The 25415-nt window shown below is 37.3% G+C and overlaps 1 protein-coding gene and 1 long non-coding RNA gene across 5 annotated transcripts in view; one reads left to right on the top strand and one right to left on the bottom strand.

Annotated features, from left to right (window-relative positions):
* Window positions 1-25415, top strand: part of IQANK1 (IQ motif and ankyrin repeat containing 1) — a 55304-nt gene that overhangs the window by 18881 nt on the left and 11008 nt on the right. For all 4 annotated transcript variants that reach the window (XM_074203175.1, XM_074203174.1, XM_074203172.1 and 1 more), the window contains 5 exons: window positions 516-707; window positions 974-1099; window positions 11420-11559; window positions 11721-11775; window positions 14197-14289. In XM_074203175.1, coding sequence (XP_074059276.1) covers window positions 516-707; window positions 974-1099; window positions 11420-11559; window positions 11721-11775; window positions 14197-14289 — 606 coding nt within the window. The remainder of the gene's footprint in view (window positions 1-515; window positions 708-973; window positions 1100-11419; window positions 11560-11720; window positions 11776-14196; window positions 14290-25415) is intronic.
* LOC141500184 (uncharacterized) overlaps window positions 5024-25415 on the bottom strand; it is a 34495-nt gene continuing 14103 nt past the window's right edge. The window contains exons 2-3 of the long non-coding RNA XR_012471882.1: window positions 17837-17919; window positions 5024-5580 (exon numbers count right to left, since the gene is read on the bottom strand). This is a non-coding gene — a long non-coding RNA (uncharacterized LOC141500184). The remainder of the gene's footprint in view (window positions 5581-17836; window positions 17920-25415) is intronic.

The raw sequence follows: 25415 nt of genomic DNA, 5'->3' as shown, positions 1-25415 counted from the left end.
AAAATGCTGAAACTTATTTCCTATATTCCTGTCCAGTTTATTCCAAGGGATACCTCAGATTAGAGCTCAGAGAGGATATGACCATGGTTGTGTCACTCTCCTCCATGAGATTCAGGAGTCTTCCAAAGCTACCTAAGGGTGGCCTCCTGTCCTCAGACCAGCTTCCCTCACCTTATATGGGACCCAATGTTCCACTGTACTTACTGCTGGGACAGATAGAGACAGACATGGATTGTCTCTGCACTTGTCCCCTGCTCCCCCCTGTACAAGTCTCCCCAGACCTGACTCCTGTGTGTGTCATCCATACCTCTCTGTCCTTGTCCCCTCACACACACACTCTTGACAGTATGCCTATACAGATGACCCATGGCAACTCCATTCTCCATTAACCCTGGGGCATGTCACTGAAGGTCTTTAAGCTGTGTTACATGGCTCCTTGTCCCATGTGGCCCCTGAATAGGATTTCTCCTGTCATTGCATTTGTGTCACTGGGCATGTTGTGGGTCTCTGTGGAGGTAGGGGACGTGCTGAGCCGGGAGGGCGTGGGCCAAGATGACCGGGGGAAAGCAGTGAGGCTGAAGAACCACGTAGCCATGGTGGAATGCACAGATGCAAATGGGAACACACCACTGTCAGAGGCTTCGGGAGGAGGCCATCCTGCTGCCATCAAGTTCCTCATAGAGAATGGCGCCCACCCCAACTGCAAGGTATGGAAAGAAAAGGAAGAAAATAAGCAATGGGTCCTAGTTTAGGTTGACAAGACAGAGGATGGGGTGTTGACAGTGGTATGGGAGTCCTGAACTGCGGAGTCCTTGGGAAGGAAGGAAAGAAGGAAGATCCAGGCCGTTTGACTTAGAGAGACCTGAAGGATAGGAAAAAGAGAGGTTGAAGAACCATGGCTTAGGGAGCCTGGATGAGAGGGAAAAGGGGCAAAGTTGAGGGACCCCTCCTTAGGGAGTCTCTTCCCTCCCAGGGAGCCTTTAGTCGGACCCCTCTGTATAGAGCTGCCTTTGGGGGACACCTCGCTGCAGTGGAGATGCTTTTGCAGCATGGATCAGACCCACGGATCTATGCAGATGATGGAAATACTCCAGAACAGGTATGGATATGAATATGCCCTTTGTTCCTTCTTCTTCCCTATCAAGTTACCTACTCTCCTTATGAAATCATAAACTTGATTCCCAGTCTTTCCTATTATTATTCTGAAGCCTGGGGCACACCCCTTTCTCCCTAACCCCTCCCTAACCCCACCTCCTCCTTAGAGTCAGTCTCCATACCCTCTTCTTCCCATGTTGACATGAAGACTGAACAGCTCAGCCTCCTGGCTGGACACAGTGCTAGGTCCCTGAGTGGCTATATAAACAAATTCTGCCCAGTTGAGCCAGGAGTGACCCTTGGGTGCAGGGCTTCTTTCTAAGCCCAGACTGAGACTTCTGAAGAATACCCGCCCTCATTTTAATTCCTCTTGTACCAGCCTCAGTTTCCTCTTGTCTGTAGCCCTGATTCTATTGCCTTTTAGCTTTGTTTTTCTTTAAAAACAGAGTATTTTAACTAAATTTTTTTTCATTCATTGAAAGTCTACCTTCTCTTCCTTCAACTCCTCCCCTGTAAATCCCCACTGTCCCCACTGAGGGAGAAGGGAAAAAAAACTTCCCAAACCCTTATTTTACCAAAAAAAAAAAAAATATATAGCCAAGGAAGAAAGGAAAGAAGCATATAATAATCACTTACTATGAGTCTGGCACTGTGCCAAGAAATGAAGCTACAAACAAGGGCAGGGAATAGGCATTTATTAACTACCTACTGTGTACCAGACACTGTATGAAGTACTTTATAAATATTATCACATTTAATCCTTTTACCAATTCTATGAGATAGATGTTATATCATCCCATTTTTTAGTTAAGGAAATTGAGGTTGACAGATTAAAGAACTTGTCCAGGATTATACTGCTAATAAATGTCTGAGGCTGAATTTGAACTCAAGTCTTCTTGAGTTTATGCTCAACACTCCATCCATTATGTTACCTAATTGCCAAATATGGTGGGGAGGGGGGAATAAGACATTCACTTGGCACAAGGAACTTATAATCTATAGCAAACAAAACAATCTCCTATACTGACCATTTCCCCCTCCCCACCAAAAAAAGTCTCATTCTACACTCTGAGCCTTTCCCCCCCATTATCAGGAAGTAGGTAGCATGTTTCATCATGAGTTCTCTGGAATTTTGATTGTTCATTGTGTTAATCAGAGTCCCTAAGTCTTTCAAAGTTATTTGTCTTTACAATATTGTTAATACTGCATAAATTGTTTTCCCAGTTCTACTCACTTTACTTCAGTACATACAGGTCTTCCCAAATTTCTCTGAAATCATCTCCTTCTTTGTTATAACAGTATTCCTTTGTATAACATGTTCAACTATTCCCCTATTAGTTTCCAGTTCTTTGACACAACAAAAAAGCTACTATAAATATTTATATACAGATGGGTCATTTTCCTTTTTTTGATCTCTTTGATACAGACCTGGTATTTAGGAATCACTGGACAGTTTAAGAAATTTGGGGACACTAGTTCCAAATTGCTTTACAGAATGATTAGATCAGTTCACATCTCTACCAATAGAACATTATGTAGCTTTTCTCCCAATTTTTTCTGGCAACTTTTGATGGTCACATGATTCTGATTATTCACATGGCTCTTCCATAGTGTTTTATCCTAACCCCCTTCCTAGTTCCTGTTTCCTACTGTAATAATCCTACTGTTCCCTAACTCATATTGTTCTTCAAAACTTTCATAGCATTCTCAGTTCCCCCATGTATTATACCTACACTAATTATCACTAAACCCTTATATACACTAATATTTATATTCCCTATACTTGTAATATAAAATTCTCAAAATTAGATATTATTGGACTTAATTCAGATTCTAACTAAAGTAATAAAACAAATATAAGGATTATGAAATTAAATAATAAATAAAATAAATTGATTTTTTAAAAATCAAAATGAGAATAAATCTTGGAAATATTGATATTAAGAGGTCTTAGACAGTATTGGGAGAAATGAAAAAAGGGGAAAAATGTTGAACCTGATGAACTCCTATAATGCAACTCTTTTGTTTTTGTTTTTGTAAGGCAGTAAGGTTAAGTAACTTGCCCAAGGTCACACAGTTAGGTAATTATTAATTGTCTGAGATCACATTTGAACTCAGGTCCTCCTAACTCCAAGGCTAGTGCTTTATCCACTGTAACACCTAGCCACTGAGCATAATGTAATTTTGACTCCCATCTGTAAGGAAGATTTTTAATATAGATTTTTAATTCATAGCAATTCTACACTTAGAAAGGAAGTAATGAAATGTCTGATTCTTATACTGCCAGGTAGAGATCAAAACTTTAATAATGAATTGGAATCCAATACAGTCCTTCACTAGGAAAGGTCCTTCCTTGTTCTTGGCTCTGATTTCATTGTCATGTCACAAACAAAGGAACACCGAACCGAGTAACATACATGCAGTGTTGACTACAAATGTTTATGAGAAATAATGTTAAATCCAACAAATCTATTTTTATTAGAATAAATTTAAGTAAAGCACAAAAGGAAGTAAAGCTGGAGCAGGATAGGATCCACCCTGCTACCTTGTTTCTCTCAGATAAAACAAACCTCAGATTAAAAAAAAATCTGAGATAAAATACATTTTCCCACACAATGCTCTCAACTTGTCCATTTAGATGTCATCTCTTATGGTTTTAAAAAAGGGAAATACAGGTGTGACAAGACACCAGCTTTTGCTACTAATGGGACAGCTAATACCTCTTCTTATTTCCCTTAGGAGTCCTCAAATTCTGGCTATTGTTGTGTATGCAAAATGTCCCCAACAGACCTCCCTACTCATAAGTTAAACTTATGTTAGTTCCATCTTCTCAGACTAAGAAGAGCTACAAACCCCAGGGACTTTGGTAGTCAGCCAACCCTTTTCCAGATATGGTTACACAAATATTTGAAATGCTTGCATGTGGAAAAGAGATTAGACTTGTTCTATTTTGCCTCAGAAAGTAGAAACAGGAGCAATGAGTGAAAGAATAATGGGACAAATTTAGGCTTGATATTGGGGAAAACTTCCTAACAATTACAACTTCTCTATTTATAGTCAAAATGGATTGCCTCATAAGGTAATGTGTTTCTACTCATTGGAATTCATCTGGAAAAAGTTGGACAAATATTTGTCAGTAATATTGTAGTCCAGGATTCTTTAGAGTTTGCACTTGCATTGCAACTGAGGTCCATTCCAATTCTTAAAATTCTGTGATTCTTTGTTACAAAGAGAGATTCTGAAATTGGGAGGATTGAGAAATATCATTGAGAAATGATAGAATAAAATGTCTCCCAAGACTCTGGCTTCATACAGATCAAGTTCACTCCTGAGGGCATGACCCCAAAGCATTAGTTTTGTCCTTTGATTTCTTCTGCTTCTACCCCAGAATAAATTTTTTTTAGGTTTTTTGCAAGGCAATGGGGTTGAGTGACTTGCCCAAGGCCACACAGCTAAGTAATTATTAAGTGTCTGAGGTCAGATTTGAACTCACGTACTCCTGACTCCAGGGCCAATCCTCTGTCCACTGTGCCACGTAACCACCCCAAGAATAAAATTTTAAGAAATTCTCTAAAACAAAGTTTCAGTTGATCTCCCTAAATGTAGAATGACAGATTGCCAATTCCTTCACAAGCACTAAGTGTACAATATAGGCATAGGCTATGAGCTATGTAACAAGCTTTATTCTACTCATTGATGAAAATGCATAAACTACAAAAGATATACAGTAATTCATGAACAAATATAGAAACATAAAAATTCAAAATAGCTCATTAACCTGATTAAAAACAACTTTCCCGAGGGCGGCTAGGTGGCATAGTAGATAAAGCACTGGCCTTGGAGTCAGGAGTACCTGGGTTCAAATCCGGTCTCAGACACTTAATAATTACCTAGTTGTGTGGCCTTGGGCAAGCCACTTAACCCCATTTGCCTTACAAAAAAAAAAAAAAACCTAAAAAAAAAAACAACTCTCCTACCACCAGAAAAAAAGACCCTTCTAAACACTGCTAAATAAATATTCCCCTTTCACCTCAAACATACTAAGTGACTCATTACAAGTTACTAATATCATAAGTTAATATCATAACAATTGGCATTGCCCAGATTTCCACTTCCATTTGCTGATTTTAGTCTTCAAAGCTGCTAGGTGATCCTACTGGAAGAACTCTTCTTCCTCTGATAAATGCTGTTAAAGAAATCTTCCTCTGGGTGGACAGCTCCTGGCTCAAGTCCATGAATCAAGATTATTCATGAGGTAACCCTTAAGACTGGAAATGCCCATTCTCAGGGTCAGTAGTCTTTTAACCTGTACCCAAAAAAGGAAACAGAAAAATAGAAGGCATTCAGAAGTTGGAGATCCAGGAATGCCTATCACAGGCTCATCTAAGCAAGCCCTATTCTGGTTACCACCTTCTCTTCCAAGTCATCCATTTCTGCTACTTCAAGGGGTGAAGGTCCCTCTATTCCTCCTTGCTGCATTCTGGTCTACAAATCCAAGGAAGAAAAACACACAAAAAGTAAAATGGGTAAAAGCTGTTTTATGACTTGCTTTTATAGATCACAGAGCAAGGACACCTACTTTGACCAGTCCGTTTCTCCTGAATCTCAGTAACCAATCATCTTTTAGGCAATTCCATTCATTGGGGACCAATCAGAGGAATTTTTTATCTTCTCAAAAAGGGATTATAATATTCATGAATCATGCTCCTTCCAACAAAAATTTACACTCTGAAATCCCGTCAAGTCAAGTGAGGGACTTATCAGGGTTTCAGGGCCTCTTCTAAAAACATTAATAAAATGTTCTTTTTAGAAAAAAGGAAAAATGGAATTGAATAAGGTAGAGCCTGGAAGCAAGGCTTAGGATCAATAAAAATTTTGCTGAATTAAATTAAATTAAATGATTACAATAGCCATTCAGAAAAGAGGCAATGTGAGATGCTAAAGTACTCCATAAAATGGTGTTTCTTGTTTCTCTGGACATAGGGTAAAACCAATTCCATCGAATCCTTTCTATGCTTCTCCAAGGAGAACTTGGACCTATAAGTTCAATTTCACTACAATTTCCTCATATCTTTTGGGTTTATTTATATTGAGACTTTTAACATTATTATAATTCAATTCATTCTGTAATATGTCTCACTGGTCATTGGATAAGAATCTCACATTTAGAGTACCATTGGGAAATTTAACATGTATAATCTAAAAACTGGGAGTAAATTGGTGCTGAAAAGAATTTTTGTTTCAGGGTGTAACTTGTGATCATTGAAAACATTATGCAATACTATGGGAATGAGGTAAAAGCTAACAAACCAACTTCTGTGGGAGGTGGGGGGAGAGAAGCAAGATGGGGGGAAAGTGTAAAACTCAAAATAAATAAAACCTTTCTAAAAGAAAGAAAGAAAATATGCAAAATGCAGACAAGTCCAGTCTTCTTTTGTAGTTGTTCAGTCAATTCTGACTCTTCATGACCAGGATTTTCTTGGCAATTTCCTTGCCATTTCTTTCTCAAGTTCATTTTATAGATGAAGAAACAGAAACTAATTGGGTTAAGTGACTTTCCCAGGGTCACATAACTTGTATTTGAGACCACATTTGAATTCATAAAGAGGAGCCTTCCTGATTCCAAGCCCATTGCTCTATCCACTACACCATTTAACTGTCCAGCGCAGTTTTAGATAGAAGGTTTATCCAAGACACATGACACAAGACACATCTACCCTACTGGATTGCTATCATAATCTGAGAAGTAGGCAATCTCCATCCACTTAGCTTATACTATGTAGCTTGCTAGACCAATTTCTTTTAAATGTCAGTTGATCTCATCGGAGTGGCCATATAGTATTCTGGGACATGATATAATTAGTATGATATCATTTACAAAGAGAAGAATTTGTGGAAGAAAACACACCACACCCTGTGTTTTGGACATATTCTTCAGTGAAACATTTTTATCAATGTCTAAACATTCTGCTTCAATAATAATAGTTAACATTTTTATATTTCAAGGTTTGCAAAGTACTTTACAAGTAGTATCTCATTTGATTCTTACAGCAACCCTGGGAGGTATTGCTATTATTATCCTCATTTTACAGGTGAGGAAATTAAAGCAAACAGAGATAAGTGACTTGGCCAGGGTCACCACCATTTTTCTTTTTGGAAAGTATCCTTGATCTCCTAGAGAGCTCTCTTTAGTTCTCTCTCCTGAAGTTCCACTTCAGAGATTTTTTAAAATGTATTATAAAACTCCACCTTCCAGCTTTGATACTAGCATAATTTTATCTCTTCCTGAGCTGAGAAGAAATTCAGCACCCCACATCTTTAGCAATTTATGCCTCCTCAAAAGATAGCCAGTCAATTCAAGTCTTGTTAGTGTAATAGGGGTTTGAGAATTGGAAATATTAAAATCTGAGTTAGAAGGTGTAACTGAGTCATGCCCTCGAGTAAGAGACAAACTGATGAGAGGAAGGAAGGGACCTCAGCAAAACAGGAGCCACACGATAGCACTAAGAACCCATGACTGAAGCTATCAGTTGGATTTATCCCTTCCAAGTGTGAAGGAAATCCCCAAAAAAGTCTGCTCTTTCTCCAACTTCTGCTCTCAGTGAACTCTTATCTATTAACTGACATTGTAATATACTCTCCTCACTTCTTTCTGGTAACCTGAATTTTGTCTCAACCAAAAAGAGATCAGGACTTAACTAAAGACACAAATTTAAATCAATAGAGTCAAACCTTTACCTAACTGTTAGGAGTATTCTAACTGGGGCCTCTGAACTATAGTAGTCATACTACTAATTTTTTGTTTAATCAAAACTCTGTGAAGTGAATGAGGAAGGGTTCCATGTCGACCAGTGAGATCCATCATATTGGCCATATGCTAAACAATGAGCTAATTGCTATTACAGAATGTGACTAATTTAATCTCCAGAGTAGAGGCAATGGGAGGAGTAGTCAGTGATGATGAATACCTACTACCAAACTGCATGCTCTACGGCAACTATACACCTGTAACCACTATACCACAATGATTGTTACACTGATGAACATATGTATCACAGAAATGCCTCCTTTCAGATAATATTACACTGATAAACCTATATGTTAAGGATATGCCTCCTTTTAGGTAATATTACTACCTTAATACTAATTTTCAAATTCCTTATCTCAAGGAATCTTGAATGTTTTTAACACAATCATAGAAGGCACTTTATTGGAACTGCATTTTTTCTTTTTGAAAAGACAGTGTTGTTAAGTGACTTGCCCAAGGTCACATAGCTAGGTAATTATTAAGTCTGAGGTTGGATTTGAACTCAGGTCCTCCTGACTCCAGAGCTGGTGCTATATCCACTGTGCCACCTAGCTACCCTGTTGAAACTGTATTTTGTAGCCTTAAAATTTGCTTTTGATCTACTGAGTCAAATTTTTTTTTCCAACAAATTAAATGAAATCTCCATACTTTCATGGTCAGTTGCATGACAGTGAAAATATTTGCTGTAGAAAGTGGTCTGAGAACACTTATTGATTCTTTTCTCATGTCTTCATAAAGGAAATGCCTAGTAAATGAACAACTAGGCAGCACAGTGGACAGAGCACGAAGACTGAAGTTCAAATCTGGCCTCAGACACTTACACTTACTAGCTGTGTAATGTCAGACAAGTCGCTTAACCTTGATTGTCTCACATCCAGGACCACTTCCAGTCCTGATCCATGTCTGGTCTCTGGACATAGATCACTCCAGAGGAGAAAATGAGGCTGGTGACTTAGTATAGTATCCTCTCACTCAAATCCAATTCATGTGATTGTCATGGCATCACCTCCCTGATGTCATGATCTTCTTGGCGAATATATGCCCAATATGTGCATAGACTCTCATAAAAAATTTTATAGAGATGACAATATGGAAGTTGCTGATGTCTTTTCAGTTGCTTTCTCAGAAAATCTGAATATTATCTGTTATCTTTGGGGGGGAATTCCTGACAAGCATTTATTAAATACCTTGTTATGAAACTCTGTTTTAGTTGCTGGGATTAATATATAATGAATGGAAAAATTTCTCCCCACAAGAAGTTTACACTCTAATGGAGAAAAAAAACAAGTATATGAAAAAAGTACATGCAGAATAACTATAAAGAGAATAAATACAAAGTCATTAAAACACAGTTGTTTGAGAGGTGGGGCACTAGCAGTGGGGATCAGAAAAGGCTTTCTTGCAGGTAGTACTTGAACAGTATCTTGAAGAAAGAGGGATTCTAGGAGATGGAGGTCAGGGAGATCCCTCTAATTAGTAGTATGACCACAATAGTTCAGAGACCCCAGTTAGAGATTGGCTAGTTTACAGCCATGGAGATGGGAAATGAAATGTTGTATATGAGGAACAAAGATGACCACATCTTCAGTCCAGTTTCTTCTAACTCTCTTCTTGAAGAAAGTATCTGTATCTAGGAGGTATGGTGCATAGGTACTGGCTCTGGAATCAAGAAGACTCCTCTTCCTGAGTTCAAATATGATCTCAGACACTTACTAGCTATGTGACTCTGGGGAAGTCATTTAACTACTATTTGCCTCAGACCTTCATCTGTTAAAAAATAAAATAAAATAAAAATGAACTGGAGAAGGAAATGGCAAACCATTCCAGTATTTTTACCAAGAAAACCCCCAAATAGACAAGAATATAGACAATGAAGTAAAACCAAAAATTAAAAAAAAAAGTCCATGCAATATACACTCATGACACAATAATCTCCAAGATTTTGGCCCCTTTATTTCCTTAATCCTCACTAATATTTTTCACTGCCCTTCTGTATATATACTTCACATTGATATCATCAAATATGTATTAACTTAGTTTAGAGAACTTAACTAAGTTCTTCCCAGAATTTCTGTACTATTTTTTCTTTTGCTTATGTTTAGCTGGAATGTTGAAACAAAAGATGACAAAGCTTTTTCTTATTGCCTTTGGGTACATGAGGAAACCAACTTTTCCAGTTATCTAAAGACAACCTAAGAGCAACATTTCCATTTAGCTGCAAATTTTTTGTCTTCGTTTGTAGCAAAAATGTCGATATTCATGTGATTCAGTCCTCCCAATAGTATCAGTGGGTTGGAAATGGAGTTGACATTGATAGTGCCAAGAGTTAAATTAAGATTTTTAAAGGGTCTAAACATGGGATTCTTAGTTCTTTCCCCTTTTTTGCCTTTCTGCCTCCATCATTGCATAAGCTGAAAGGAACAAGACATATGTATGTGTAATTTTCTTTATGTTCTAGGATACCATGGCCATGGAATTTATCACCTTACAACAAACCCTACACTCAGACATTTTGTCATTTGGAGTGCCCTCAAATTCTTTTCTACTTAGTAGAACTTGCCAGGCTTATGATCTACTACCATCACCTTAGAAACTCCACATCATGATGAAATATAAGAATAGAATGTTACTGGAGTGATAACAAATATAAACATAAATATAAATACCACACCAATATACATGCTAATGACTTTAATGATGCATGTTATGGTAGAGTGTTGGATCTGGAATAAGCATGCCAAGGTTTTCATTGTGGATCAGACTTACTAATTTTAGCAAGTTGTTTTGTTTTGGGGAGGGTTTTTTGAGACTTTATGAAATAGAGGCAAAAATATTTTTGCTCAAGGGCTATAAAACTATGCCTATCCTTTGACCTAGCAATGTCTATATTCCAAAAGAAGATGAAAAAACAAAAAGGTAAAGGACCTATGTACAATGTTATTTATAGCACCTCTTTTCTGGTGTCAAGGAATTGGAAGTATTTGACTGTAAGAAACGATGAGCAGGATGCTCTTTAGAAAAACTTGGAAACACATGAGCTGATACAAAGTAGAATGTGCTATGAACAAAATAATAGCAATATTAGCTTTTCTTAGCAATACTGTGAGCAAGACAACTCTGAAGGACTTTTGAAGAATGTTAGCCATCTCTAAATGTTTGAATACAGATTGAAGCATAACTTTTTAAACTTTATTTTTCTTAAATCTTCTTTGGGGAAGGGGAGCTATGTTATCTTTCATAACATAACTATTAAGGAAATGTTTTGCATGATGACACATTTATAACCTATATCAAATTGCTTGCTTTCTCAATGAGAGGGTGTGGGGTGGGAGGAAGGAAGATAATTTGGAACTCAAAGTTTTAAAAACAAATGATAAAAATTATTTTTATATATAACCAGGGAAAAATAAAATACTAAATAAATTTTTGGACTCTATCTTAACAGGGTCCCTAATTCAGGCATATATAGGCACTTATGTATATTCATGATGTCCTTCATCTATTCTCCACATGTAGGTAGCCTCCCTGGATGCTGTGGCAGATGTCTTGAAGTCCTGGGACATTGCTCTCACAGAGGCCATGCTGGAGAAGATGGAGGCTGAGCAACAACGCCGGGCCCAAGAGGCCCAGAAGCAAAAGGAGGCAGAAACCAAGCGGTGCCAATGGGGAAGGGTTCATGGGGAAAGGGGGCTATTTCAGGTGTTAAATGAGAGATACTGGAATGGATCTTGATGTGGCAAATGAATATTGGAGTAAATGCCTAGAGGTAGTGACTAGGGGAAACCACCACCCTCACTTCCCCTTTCCAATCCTACAGAATGACTGCCAGTGTTCAAGAGCTACAGAAGGAACAGGAACGATGTCATAAGGAGGTTAATATGAACAGAACTCTAACCCTATGGTCCCTCAAAACTATGCCCCTCAAACAAACTCAGAGCCCAACTTCCCCATATAGGTTTCCAAACTCATTGAGTTCAAATTGTAAAGGTTCTTATTTTATCATAAATCTAAACAGCATCCTCAAGCATCCACCTTCTATTTAAGACTTTTTGAGAAGGAGAACTTCCCTCCTGAAGAAGCCATTTTATCTTTGAACAATTCTAATTGTTAAAAAATATTTTCATATGTCAAGCCTATATTAACCTATCTACAACTTCCATCCATTATCCCTAATTCTGCCTTCCTAGGGTCAAGAAGCACTTCTAACACCTCTTAACATGACAATCCTTCAGATCCATGAAGAGAGCTATCATGTCCCTCCTGGGCAAGTAGGTAGTACAGTGGATAGAGCACCAGGCCTGATGGCAGAAGACCTGGCCTGAATTCAAATCCAGCCTAGCAGTGTGGCCCTGGGCAAGTCAGTTAGCCCTGTTTTCTTCAGTTTCCTCATCTATAAAACAAGTTGGAGTAGGAAATGGCAAACAATTCCTACTTAGACAGGAGAATATTAGCATAGGAGAGGCCATGTCCACTGTCCACTCCAACTGATTACAAAGTCCACTAAGATTCCCATCCATATCTTTTTCAAGGAACCCTGATATAGTTACTGCTTCCCAACCTGTGATATTAGCTTTTTAAACCCAAATGTAGGAAATTGCATTTATCCTTTTTTTCTTATTTGATTCACCAATTTTTCTATCTTGTTGAGACCTTTGTGAATCCTAAATTTTTCATCAACTGTATTAGAGATACCTCTCAGTTCCATGTCATCTGAAAATTTGATAACTATGCCTTTTTTGGCTTCAAGGCATTGATTAGGGGGAAAAACCATTGGATATCGCAGGACTGAGAATGGACCTCTCAAATCACCCTTCAAACTGAAAAGAAGCCATTAATGATTAGTTTTTGAGTCTAGTCATTCAACCAATACTGAATCCCCCTCATTGTATTATCAGTAAGTCCACATGAAATAATGCTTTGAGTGCTTTCTTAAGTATGTTATTTCTACAATATTCCTCTTACCAGACTAGCTACTCTGTCAGAAAAAGAAATGAGGCTTGGTCTGTCATGACCTGTTCTTGTTGAACCTGTTGTATTCTGATTGTACATGCATTTGTGTGTGTGTGTGTGTGTGTGTGAGAGAGAGAGAGAGAGAGAGAGAGAGAGAGAGAGAGAGAGAGAGAGATTGAGAGATTTTCTCTTTCTAAATGTCCTCAGAATATCTTCCAGAATTTTGTCAGGAACAGAATCAAGTTCATTGTCCTATAGTATGCAAATTCCACCCTCTTCTCTTTTTTGAAAATTGGGGCAACTTTCCAGTTCTGCAGCAACTTTTACCATTCTCCCAATTTTCAAAGATCATGCACAGTATATCAGCAGTCCTATCTGCCAGTTCATTTTTAGGATTTTTTTTTAGTACCATGGGACACAAAGTCTTGCCTTGAAATTATGAAGAAAAATTGGATTCTCTTTCCACCATCTCACTTAACTTGAATTTCTACTCCCTACTATCTTTTGTTTTGTTCTTTTCCAACTAAATATTGTTTTTCTTGAAAGAGAAAAACAAAAGTAAATAATAAGAGCAAAATAAAGGTTAAATGGTTCTGTCTTCTCATTCTCTATAGTTATCCACTTAGAGTAGCAGTCCTTTCCAGTTTTTATGTACATTCTTTTTCAGAGAACCAATTATTGTTTTTTGGCAGGACAGTGGGGTTAAGTGATTTGCCCAAGCTCACAAAGCCAGGAGATTATTAAGTGTCTGAGGTCATATTTGAACTCAGGTCTTCCTGATTCCAGGACTGGTGCTCTATCCACTGCACCACCTAACTGTCCCCTCCTTCCCAGTTTTTAATCCTCCTTTTAGTCACAAAATAGCTCTTTTTTTGTCTTTCACATTCCTTCTCAACTCATTCTATGCTTCATTCCTCTTAACATTCTTCTTATAGGACAGTACTATACTTTTGTATTCATCTTCAGTTATTGGTTGATTCTTGCTTCCATTTTTCTGTCCAAGTCTCTCTGTACAATTGCATTTATCTCTTTAACTCCCCTTTCTCCTCAGAATCAGTTATGCTTGTCTTTTTTCCCAAAATGAATCCCCCCAAAGGTATAGACCCCAAATCATAGATCTCAAGAACCTAGTTTTCTTCCAAAGAACCAGATCCTCACAACTCAGGCCCTTTAAACACCAATGTGGTCTTCCACTCCTAAGTCCCCCTAACCTACAGTCCCCCAAACTCATTTCCTGAACCTAGGATTCTTAATTATAGAACCCTCCAAACCCAGACCCTCATCATGAGGCCCCCAAAAAGAGCAACCAAGATTCAACCAACCTTCCTCCCTTCCCCCAACAGCTTCAAAGAGCCTACTGCGAACTTAACAGGAGGATCACAGAGCATGACAAATGTGAAAGGAAGAAGATGGATAAAACAGATATTACTCTGCAGGTGGGAGAGACACCATTGCTGGAGGAGGGGATCATATGTATGAGAGACAAGTCATTGCAAAGAGGTCACTCTGGAGGCCTTGAGTAGGGGTCCCCATGGGGAAGGAGGCATAAAAGACATAAAAAGGACAACTCACATGGGAGGAGTATACAAAGCAGAAAAGGGCACAGGAAAGGGGAGAATCATGCAGAAGAATTGGATAAAGAATTGAAAAAGAGCTCCTTATATTTATAGAAAGGCTAAGTGACTGGATTACTATAGAACTAGAAATAAAATCCAGGGTCTCTGACTCCAAATTACAGAATTTGAGAATTAAAAGGGACCTCTATAGCAACTAGAGATGCCCATTATAATGTTATCTGACAAGTGAAGACCTCCAAGGGAGGGGAGCTCTTCACTTCTCTAGGCAGTTCCTTACATTTCAGAACAGTACAAATTGTTAGGAAGTTTTTTCCTGACATCATGCAATGTTCTGGGACTGTGTAGCTCTAATTTTTAAGAACTTTTTTCCAATGGATCTGAATCAAGGGTCTGAAAACGGGATTTTGTGACAATCTGATTTGCCCCATCTTTTCTAAGCTAGATGTACTCATCAGACCCATCAAACAAAATTTTATTATTTACTATGTGTCTGGAATTCTGATAAATCCTGGGAATAAAAAGAAAAAGCAAAGATTTTTCCTGCTCTCAAGGAGCTTGCTTTTACAGGGGAAAATAAGGTTCTTACAGAATAGATGGAAGGCAGTCTTGGAGGGGAAGGCATTAGCTGCTGGTCAGAGGAAGACACAAAATGAGCAGACCTAGGTCTTAACCTGGGGGGGGGTGGTGGTCAGGGTGCAGCTGGTTGGAGATTAAACACAGGAAACTTGAGGACAGAATAGCAGAACTATTGCTAAAATATATGAAACAGACTGGTTTTCTCTCACATAATACACTTTAGTTTGGCTGCCTTACCAAAGTCATTTATTTACACAAGTCCCCAGGAGGGAGTAGGGAGAATATAAAATGGAGATGGGCCTTGGAGGAAAGGGAGATGGAGATAAACTGAGGAACATAGGAAGGGAAAATATCATAAGCTAAAGAGCAGAGGAGGGGAGGCTACTTAGAAGATTATTGTCCCAATGTAGTCTAGCAGACCTGAAGCCTGAACTGGGTTAGAGGCTATTGGGAACACTGAAGAAGAGTCTGATGTGAACTCTAAGAGGAAGATACAACATAAGAATCTCTTCTTTTGGGGTTTTTGTGACTCCTCTCTTGGTTCTTTTCCTACCTGTTTAATCCTTCCCTTTTGCTGGGTCTTCGTTCAAACCACACCCATTAAGCCCTTTTTGTATCCCTTCATTCTCTCGCTTAGGGAATCTCATCAACTCTCATTAGTTCAATTGTCATCTCTATGCACACAAACACACATATGTATGTATGTATGTGTATATATATATATATATATATATATATATATGCCTCTGGTCTTTCTCCTGAGTCCCAATCCTACTTTACTAACAACCTATTGAACATTTCAAACTGGATATCCCAAGCATATTTCTAGCTCCATATAATCAAAACAGAATTTATTATCTTTCCTACACAATCTTACCCTTTTCTGAACTTCCCTAATATTGTTGAGAGTACCTCAATATAATTTTTCTAATTACTAAGGTTTATAACCTCAGTGTCATCCTTGATTCCTCCCTCTTTCTCATTTCATCTAGTCAATCAGTTGGTAAATCTCATAATTCTTTACCTACAACATCTCTTATATATGTCCTCTACTTTCTACTCATATTCTATACAACCTTAATTCAGATCCTCATCACCTCTTGCCTGGACTATTACAATGGCCTTCTAAGTAGATTCCCCACCTCAGGTCTCTTCTCAATCTAACCTATTTTCTGTTTCATTGCCAAAATGATTTTTCTAAAACAAAAGTCTGACCATGTTATTCTTCCTGCCAGTCAATTTTCTTAAGCCTGTTAAGAACTTTTTGGATAGTAATGGGCCACCTCCTTTTCTTAACATTCATGTTCTTGATGATGCCTTTTATAATTGTTCCTTACTCATAAATTTTCCCTTTTAACATGCAGCAGCCTGCTAGCATCTATCTCATTCAAATGCTATTCAAGTTGCCTGAAATTTTAATTCTACTGAGAGCATGGAACTATATTCCATGAATCATAGTCATATAACATCATCAGGGAAATCTTGGCATTGAAGAGCATCTTTTAAACAACAAGAAGCTTGGAATCACTGAGCATGCTTCATGGTTTCCCATATGTGACATAGTATAAGTTCTCATTGCTTCTGGTTCTAGTTCATAGTCCATTGTGATAGGGCCCATCCCAAAGGTATGTAGTAATAAATGAACACAAAGGAACAGGATGTCATTAACTTGACAATATGCATTCTTCATCTACTTGTTTTTTGCTCTGTGGATTTCTGTCTGAACTCTTTTGAGTGGTCTTTAGTTTCTTTGAAGAAACTCTAGTATTTGGGGTCAGCACAGTATCATCTCTAAACAGTATATGGAAAACCTCATCAACTATGGGGAATCCCTCCTTCACTGGGACGCTGAACAGAACATTTTCCATGACTGTGGTGAATACTTTAGGTGAGTAATAAGCATCTCACTGGCCTATTCTCTGCTAAATGTTAATATTTAAATGGTTGTTGAATAAAACTAAGCTATCACTTTTGTCAGGTTTCTAATTAATATATGCATGGTGTATAATTACTGTTAAAGAACCTTTAAAGCTAAATTTTATTCTCCTAAATGATATGCCTTTTAAAAAGTAATCAACAATTTAAAAAATACAATGGAATTTTATATTCTTTAATCTCAGTCTTATTGTCATATTAAGAAAAATCTCTACCTGCATTTAATTATTTTAATTTATGAGTAGATGATACATTTTATCAAAGACCTTTTTAAATACTTTAAAAATATTATTTCTATTATTGCTAAGACTTATTATAATGATGATTCCCCTGCTATTAAATATACTTTCCTAGAATAAGTATAATTTGAGTTATGAACTATATTTTAATGTTATTTAACTATATTTGTTATTATTTTGTTTAATATATTTGTATCAGTATTCTTTACCCCTCCACAAAATTCATTAATACTCCAGTGCCTCAGTGTGACATAGAAATGATTTTATATTCTCAAAGACTTTGTCAGCAAAGCATAAATCTATTAGCAGGTTCCACTGTGCTGGAAAATGTGTTAAGTATGATCCTAGCAACAATGTATGTCTGCTTTCTAGAGACCACCCTAGCAAAGTAGAGAGAGGTCATCAACAGTAGTTTAACCATTATGTGATCAATTATTTAACCATAGTAAAGAAAATATAAAATCTCCCTCAGTTCTATGTGGCCACCTTATGCTTCTGCAGTAAAAGAGGCAGATGCTGCTAAAAATCATAAAGCTTTTAGGCCATCTTTAAAGAACAACTTAGCTGCTGGGATTCTAATTATATGACTCTTGTCCAAAAGAGAAAACAAAAATGATCCCACAAGAAAGTGCTATTTTGGTGACAGGGACACCTACCTAGATAATGAAGATGACTCCAAATCTCTACAGGCAAAGCCTCAGAGAAGAATACAGCTTGGGTACAAGTTCAGTTAGAATTCCTGGAATAAATGAAGCAAGAGTTTTAAAAGATTTATAAATGAAATAAATGTTAAAGAAAAAAATTAGAAAAGAAAGGGGTGCTGTGGGAGAATGACATGGAAGAAAGAATTAGCAACTTAGTAAAATAGCACAAAATTTTACAAAATCTTATCCAAATTTTTGATCCCTTGAAAATCGGAGTGGACCAACCGCAATGAATGACTCTATGAAGAAACAAGAAATAGTAAAACAAAGTTAGAAGGTTTTTTTTTAAATAGAAGAAAATATAAGATACCTCATATCAAAAACAATTGGTCTATTAAACTGATCAATGAAAAAAGCCTAAGAAACAGGACTACATAAAAATCCATGATCAAAAGAAGAACCCAGATTTTAAGAAATCATGGGAAAAAATGTTCAAACATATTAGAATAAGGAGGTAATGTGGAAATAGAAATAACCATCACTCACTTCCTGAAGGAAATCTCAGAATTAAAACTCTTACGAACGTTAAAACCAAAATCTAGCACTTCAGTCAATGAAAAATACTGTAAATCAAATAGAAAGAAAGAGTGAAGCTTTGAATCAGTAAGGATTAAATCTAATCACAATTTTACTTCCTTTTAGCTTTGATTTCATCTGTATTTTTGTAGTAATTGTCAACAGGCAATAAGCACTTAAAAATATTTATTATGTGCCAGGATATATGCTTCTAGGAGCTTACAATACACAAAAGGAAGGAGTGAGGGAAGCGGGGGGAGTTACTTTGCATGGCGAGTAGGATGGTTAAAAGATAATTCCAAAATGAGTGGAAAATGAAGAGATGTTGGTCCTGTTCCTTTTCTTTAAATGGAGGAGTTTATAATTCCACTCTCCAATAAGAGGGCCAGAGGATACTGATAAGGTGTGAGTGTCAAGGCTGATTGGATTTTGATGACATTTCTCAATTTATCAGTTGACTGGGGGCACAGTGGAGAAGTCAAAGAAGTTCAAAGTGGAGGCTGGAGGTTGGGATAGTGGGTTGTGGTATGTATGTTATAATTGTATGTGTTGTTCTCGTTCTGTTTACTTCATTTAAATCTTCCCATTTTCCTCTGAATTCTTCATATTCATGGTTTCTCACAGCATAATAATACTTCATTATATGAAATAGATTAAAGTTCAATTGACAGGTGTTATAGGAACAATATCTTCCTCACACAGGCAAGACTAATTCTTTAAAAATCATGCTCTAGAGGCGGCTAGGGGGTGCAGTGGATAAATAAAATTTAAAAATTAAAAAAAAAGCCTACTGGGGCGGCTAGGTGGTGCAGTGGATAAAGCACCAGCCCTGGAGTCAGGAGTACCTGGGTTCAAATCCAGTCTCAGACACTTAATTAATTACCTAGCTGTGTGGCCTTGGGCAAGCCACTTAACTCCATTTGCCTTGCAAAAACCTAAAAAAAAAAAAAATCATGCTCTAGGGGCAGCTAGGTGGCACAGTGGATAGAGCACTGGCCCTGGAGTCAGGAGTACCTAAGTTCAAATCTGGCCTCAGACACTTAATAATTACCTAGTTGTGTGACCTTGGGCAGACTACTTAACCCCACTCCCTTGCAAAAAACTAAAAAAAAAAAAAAAAAAAAAAAAAAAAACCATGCTCTAAGACTTACTTGGTACAGGAGATTAAGGCTTCCATTGGTGCAGCTTCCCATTCACCCAGTGCACAAGGAGTTTGGGTTCCTCAGACTTGGCATATGCTTCTGATTGCCTTGCCTCCTTAGTAAATGGAGAGTCATGGAAGTTGTATCCAACTGAACCAACATTACATTCTTGCCAAACATTCTTTTCAGACTATTGTTAAGGAAACTTAAGCCTTAAGTGATCTGTGAATATTTTGTTCTAGTTCTAAACCTGAATCATCAGAACTGGACCTTCAAAACAACAGGCCGTTGATATCTATGTAATTTCTGAGTCAGCCATTTCTTTGTAGTCACAGTGACTCATTAAAGTAAAACTCAACATCAATATCAACTTAAAGAAATAATAAAAATGAGAAAAAGATATGATACTCAGTTGAAGCAGCCCTAGCCACACCTACTTAAATAAGCAATTAACAACTAAAACAAAGAAAGTGAAAAATAGAATGATAACAGAATAGACCATTGCCATTTCCTAAGTCAATTTAATTCATATAAATAACTCAGTCACCATAAGAACAATAAATAATCCACAAATTATTTTAAAATCAAAGATTCATATGAATAAGCATATTTGAAAGACATAATTTCATTTTGTTTGACAGCCCTTTGGCTATTAATATCAAATGAGACCTAAATGAAGTAGACATATGCTCACCAAGGTATTTGCCACTGGCTAGAGAATATCCAGCAAAGAGTACAAGTAGAAGAGAGATTCCATATAAAATGCTTCTGTTTTGAATGACATTATGCTGATTGAATCTAACCTAGAAATGTCTCTAACTGAGATTCATAATCACTCAAAAGAATTTGATTAAACTGTTCAGGAAGAACCAAGTAGATGAAGAATGTTTATACTATGACAGGCAGTTGGATAAACAACCTATAGATCTGGACAATCAGAAAGTTTTGTGTCTATGTGTGTATATTTGTATATTGGACAGATTTTGTGGATGGACAATTATTTGAACTGAAGTGAATTGAATTGAATTGAAAAATGGGAAGAAATTGAACTAAATTTCCTTTGGGAAATGATACAGAACTTTTCGTGTCCCCAAACTTCTTCCTGAAATAAAAGTCAATGTCTTTTTAACAGCATTCTCCTGATATTATATGGATTTGAGCCATGGACTGCCAACTCAGAAGAAAATTGAGAATGAGGTGAATAGAGGGTCACATGAACATAGTACAAGATTAGGAATTGCTTAAGAGAAATGGTATAAAGGATATCATCAGAATGGATGTGACCAAAAAAGGTGACCCATTTGTAGGGAAAGGGAGAGAGGTAGACAGATAACCCATTGGCTCCAGTGGCACCATATACTGTGAGGAGATCTGGAGGAAGACACTCTCTCATGTTGAGTAGGTTTTTTGTGGAGGATTTTGAATGAAAGACTAATTTCTTCTTCGTTTAATCAATTTAGTTTGTCTCCTTTTCCTGTTTTGTGTTTTCAGATACACTTCTTTAAGTTTTCAAATTTTTTAGGATAAAAATGTGTAATAATCTATGCTAATTTTCTTAATTTCTTTTATATTTTTGTGGTCTGTTTTCTTATTTCTAATTTTAATCATTTGAGTTAACCCTTCTTTTTCTGATTACTAAATGCTCATAAATTTACTGTTTTTGAAAACAGTGCCTATCATTTCAATTGTTCTTTTTATCAATTGCATTATAAACAGGGAAATGCTCTCTCTGATTTTGAGTGATCCACTTTACACCTTAAGGATATTTGGAAATTCCATTTGCACTTATTAAGTTCCTTAGACTTTTTTAATGGTCTATTTGTCAAGTACCATTCTAGGGGTCAGGAAGTATTCAGAAAACAAAAATTAATGGGCTTGTCCTGGGTGACTGTTCTCTGCCTACTCTTTAGTCAAAAGGGAAAGTCCAAATTTAAAAAAAAAGGACCTGAGGCTGCTAAGTCTAGCTTTGAAATAAATAAAAAACACAACAGTAATGATAGCATTTATGTAGTGCCACCTATGTGTAAGGTGCTTTACAACTAGTATCTCATTTTGTTCTCACAACTATGGCAACTGTTATTATTTCCATTTTACATTTGAAGAAACTGAGGCAAACAGAGGTTAAGTAATTTTCCCAAGTCACATGAGCTAGTAAGTATCTGAGGCTGAATTTTCATTCAGGTCTTACCAAGTCCAGGCCCAGAGCTCTATCCACTGAACCACCTAGATGTCTTTTACTTTGAAGCTTTGGAGTCAAGCAAAAGGAATGAACAAAAGGAGTTGAAAGCCCAGCACCTGGAACTGGGATCCTATTTAGGAAATGGCAGATCCCAGATCCAAGACTCCTACTGGTTCTTTCCCAATGTGACTAGTAGTGCCATAAGCCAGGGTGTTAACTGAGCCCAAATATGGAGGAGGTAATAGTATTGTTTATTACCAAGCAGTGAAACTACTTTCATCAAAAACTATGAGACAAAGGTCAGTAGGAGTCATAAGACATCAGTGGTCCTGTGACCCAACAGCATTTGTGGCATGATTTAGTTGTACCTCCTCAAAAGTACCTTGGTCACACATGTTCCCTTTATGTATTCTTCGTCACTTGTGAACTCTATATACATCTACTCTTCCCGAAACTCCCACTATCTTTTGTGGGAGAATATGCACCAGGTTTATGGTGGAGACATGGCATTACTTCTGTTTACTATAAATTTCAATAATTATCTTAGTATTAAGCTAGATGTATATTCTAGTTAACTAGATTAAAAGTAAACACAGGGGTGGGTAGGTGGTGCAGTGGATAAAGCACTGGCCCAGGAGTCAGGAGTACCTGGGTTCAAATCCAGTCTCAGACACTTGATAATTACCTAGCTGTGTGGCCTTGGGCAAGTCACTTAACCCCATTTGCCTTGCAAAAAAAAAGTAAATACAGTGGTGGGGGGGGCTAATGAGCTATTATTTTTAGAAATTCGGGCTCATAGTATCTTGCATCTGGGAGTAATCATACCTAAAGGAACTACGAGGATGAGTTTGGGGGCAGAGATGTGCTGATAAATGCTTAACAACTAATTCTCCCCCCCCAAAAGTTCAAACAACACACTTTAAAGTTTAATTTGCATTATTAATACTTTCCTTTCACTCTCCCGAGTATTGACAATTAACAAAATAATAAATCAAACTTTGATTTGTACTGTTTGCTTATGTCTAGGGTGTAAATGCTCACACTGAAGTTTCTAGGAACCATTATTATCCCTATTTTATAGATGAGAAGAGTAAGGCAAACAGAAGCTAAATGATTTACCCAAGCCCAACCAGAAAATATCTGCAGTTTGGTTTGAATTCAGCTCTTTCTTACTTCTGGTCCATTGTTTTATTTACTGTTCTACCTAGCTGCTTCTAAATAAAGGACTGATTTAGATTCAATATTTCTTAGTTGTCTCTGACCTTCAATCTCCTGTTTCTGATGATGGAAAACTAGTCTCTTTTCTTTTTTTTTTTTAAGGCAACGGGGTTCAGTGACTTGGCCAAGGTCACATAGCTAATAAATATTAAGTGTCTGAGGCCAGATTTGAACTCTGGTCCTCCTGACTCCAGGGCTGGTATTGTATCAACTGTACCACTAGCTGCCCATTCTTCTTTTTAAGGAATGTGTTTCTCTGTTTTGTTCTCAAACTGATAACCAGGTAAACTCAAGCTGATGGTCATCAGGTATTTTTAATAACAACTTCAAAAACCTTAAAGTACAAAATTGAGCAGGAAAACAGTTTACCTAAATTTCAAATGCACTAGGCCATAACCATTAAGGTTCAGATTTGGCTTTTATCCCCACCTTTCTTTTTCTCCTTTCCCTTCATTGACAGGAAACAATTACTTTGCTCTCCTCCCTTTTTCTTTTACACCAACTATTGTTACTGCTGTTGGTGATGGTGACAATGATGATGATGATGATGATAGTGATGATGGTTACAGTGGTAGTGGTCTGGGGGTACAGTAAAGGAAAGTTCATCTATTCAGAAATGGAGAAAGAGAATATAAAGAGGTTAAAGTCAATGTATATCCATCTCAGTAGTCTCTGTAATCTGCTGGTTTCACTCACACCCAGGATTATCAAATCTGCCCCATTCCTCACTCTGTTCTCATTCAGTCTTGAAGACTTCCTTTAGCCTGTCAGATGGGTGATTGCCATTAGGAATTATTAATCCCTCTGATCAGACAGTCCAGAATGTGGTTCCAGATGGGACTCCATTCAGATTCCAAGTATCTAACGCATAATTGCAGCACCTCCTTGGAAGTCTGTCAGATTCAAAATCCTAAGTGTTTGAGGAACTTTGTATAATGTCCATCCACTCACTTCTGATGCCTTGTTTCCATGGTAATGCCTCTGGAAAAGGACAAGTTCATTTTGTATCACCATCTCTAATTGTTATTCTCCCCCCACCCCTGAGAAAAAAGAGGGGGGAAACCATGTCGGGGGAAAATTAAATAGGCATATAAACCAAGTTTAGCAATACATGCATGCAATGTCTTTTGGAGGGGAGGGGTATTAACTATAAAATATAAAATCATTTTATTTGCATTCCATTTATGTGTGAAGGAACTAACAATGTAAATTATAAACCTGCCAGGCAAAGCTTAACTATCTTGAATTTAGGTAAGCAAATTAATTTGCCTAGAAAATAATATTCTTTTAAAATCATTGTTAAAAGTAGGTCATAACTAAATTTAGAATTACTCAGAAGAATAAATGCTACATCTGCAGTTCAGTATTACAAGTGACCCTTTAGTTGATACTAGAATCTGTTTCAAACTGCAGTCCCACTCTCTGAACATGTCTATCATAACAACATATCATGGACTGTACCAAGGAGACAAAAGAGACCTTAGTACTGGTAGCAAGTAGGCTCCTCCATCTCTCTCTCTCTCTCTCTCTCTCTCTCTCTCTCTGTTTTAAGGGTAACAACTGAAGAGTTGGGAGCCTCATTTAATATTATCATTGTGAGTTCCCATTACCCCACTGTTAATCACCACTTACCAACCCTCCCCCGTCCCAGTTCCATGCAATCAATTAGCTTTTACAAAAGGATATTCAAAGTTACAGCAAAAAAAAAAAAATAGAAGTGTAGACATTCCCCTCTTTTCCTTAGTTTCTAGGGAGAGTGGACTCAAATTTAACATGTTTATACATAGCATTGGTCCCCCCCCAAGTCATCTCCAAATGCAGTTGGATGTATCTTCATCTCAGCTATAGCTGGATTGAATCCCTAAAGTCCCTTATTAGGTATTGATATTGGATTGGCTGCAAAATCTGTCATGGATTTGACTTCTAGAGTCTCAGAGGGCCCTGTTCTCTCCACCCTTCAAACTCACAAAGTCATATCCTCCAACTTACTTCACCTAAAACAAAAGAAAAAAATGCCAAGGCAAAGAACTGAGACCCAGTATTCATGGAGTCACATATAGCCACAAAGGAAGAGGACCCAGGACTTCTCCCCTTATAGAATTTTCTTTTACCAGAAGTCATCAGTGAAGGAGTCAAACTAAGAGAAAAGCTCTAACTAGGAGGGAGAGAGGCCATGTCCAACAAAGTCTTTTGAAAGCACTCCCAAGTGAAATGAAGTAAAGGGACTGCTACTCAACATATTCTTGGCAGACTAGAGCCGGTTCCATAATGCCTACACATTTCTAAATCTCTAAATCTAAATCTCTCCATAGCACTTCCATAATATGTTATATAATATCATAATTCACTATTCTCCCCAGTCTCTTCCCTTTGGTCAGTTAGTCAAAAAAGCAATTATTAAGTGCATACTCACTATGTGTTAGGCACTTGTACCATGTAAGGATACAAAGAGTCAAAAGACAGTCCCTGACTTTAA

The sequence above is a fragment of the Macrotis lagotis genome, chromosome X (genome assembly GCF_037893015.1).
Source record: "Macrotis lagotis isolate mMagLag1 chromosome X, bilby.v1.9.chrom.fasta, whole genome shotgun sequence".
In the NCBI taxonomy this organism is placed as follows: Eukaryota; Metazoa; Chordata; class Mammalia; order Peramelemorphia; family Peramelidae; genus Macrotis; species Macrotis lagotis.
Note: the sequence above shows the minus strand (reverse complement) of the source record. Positions and strands in the feature narration are given on the sequence as shown.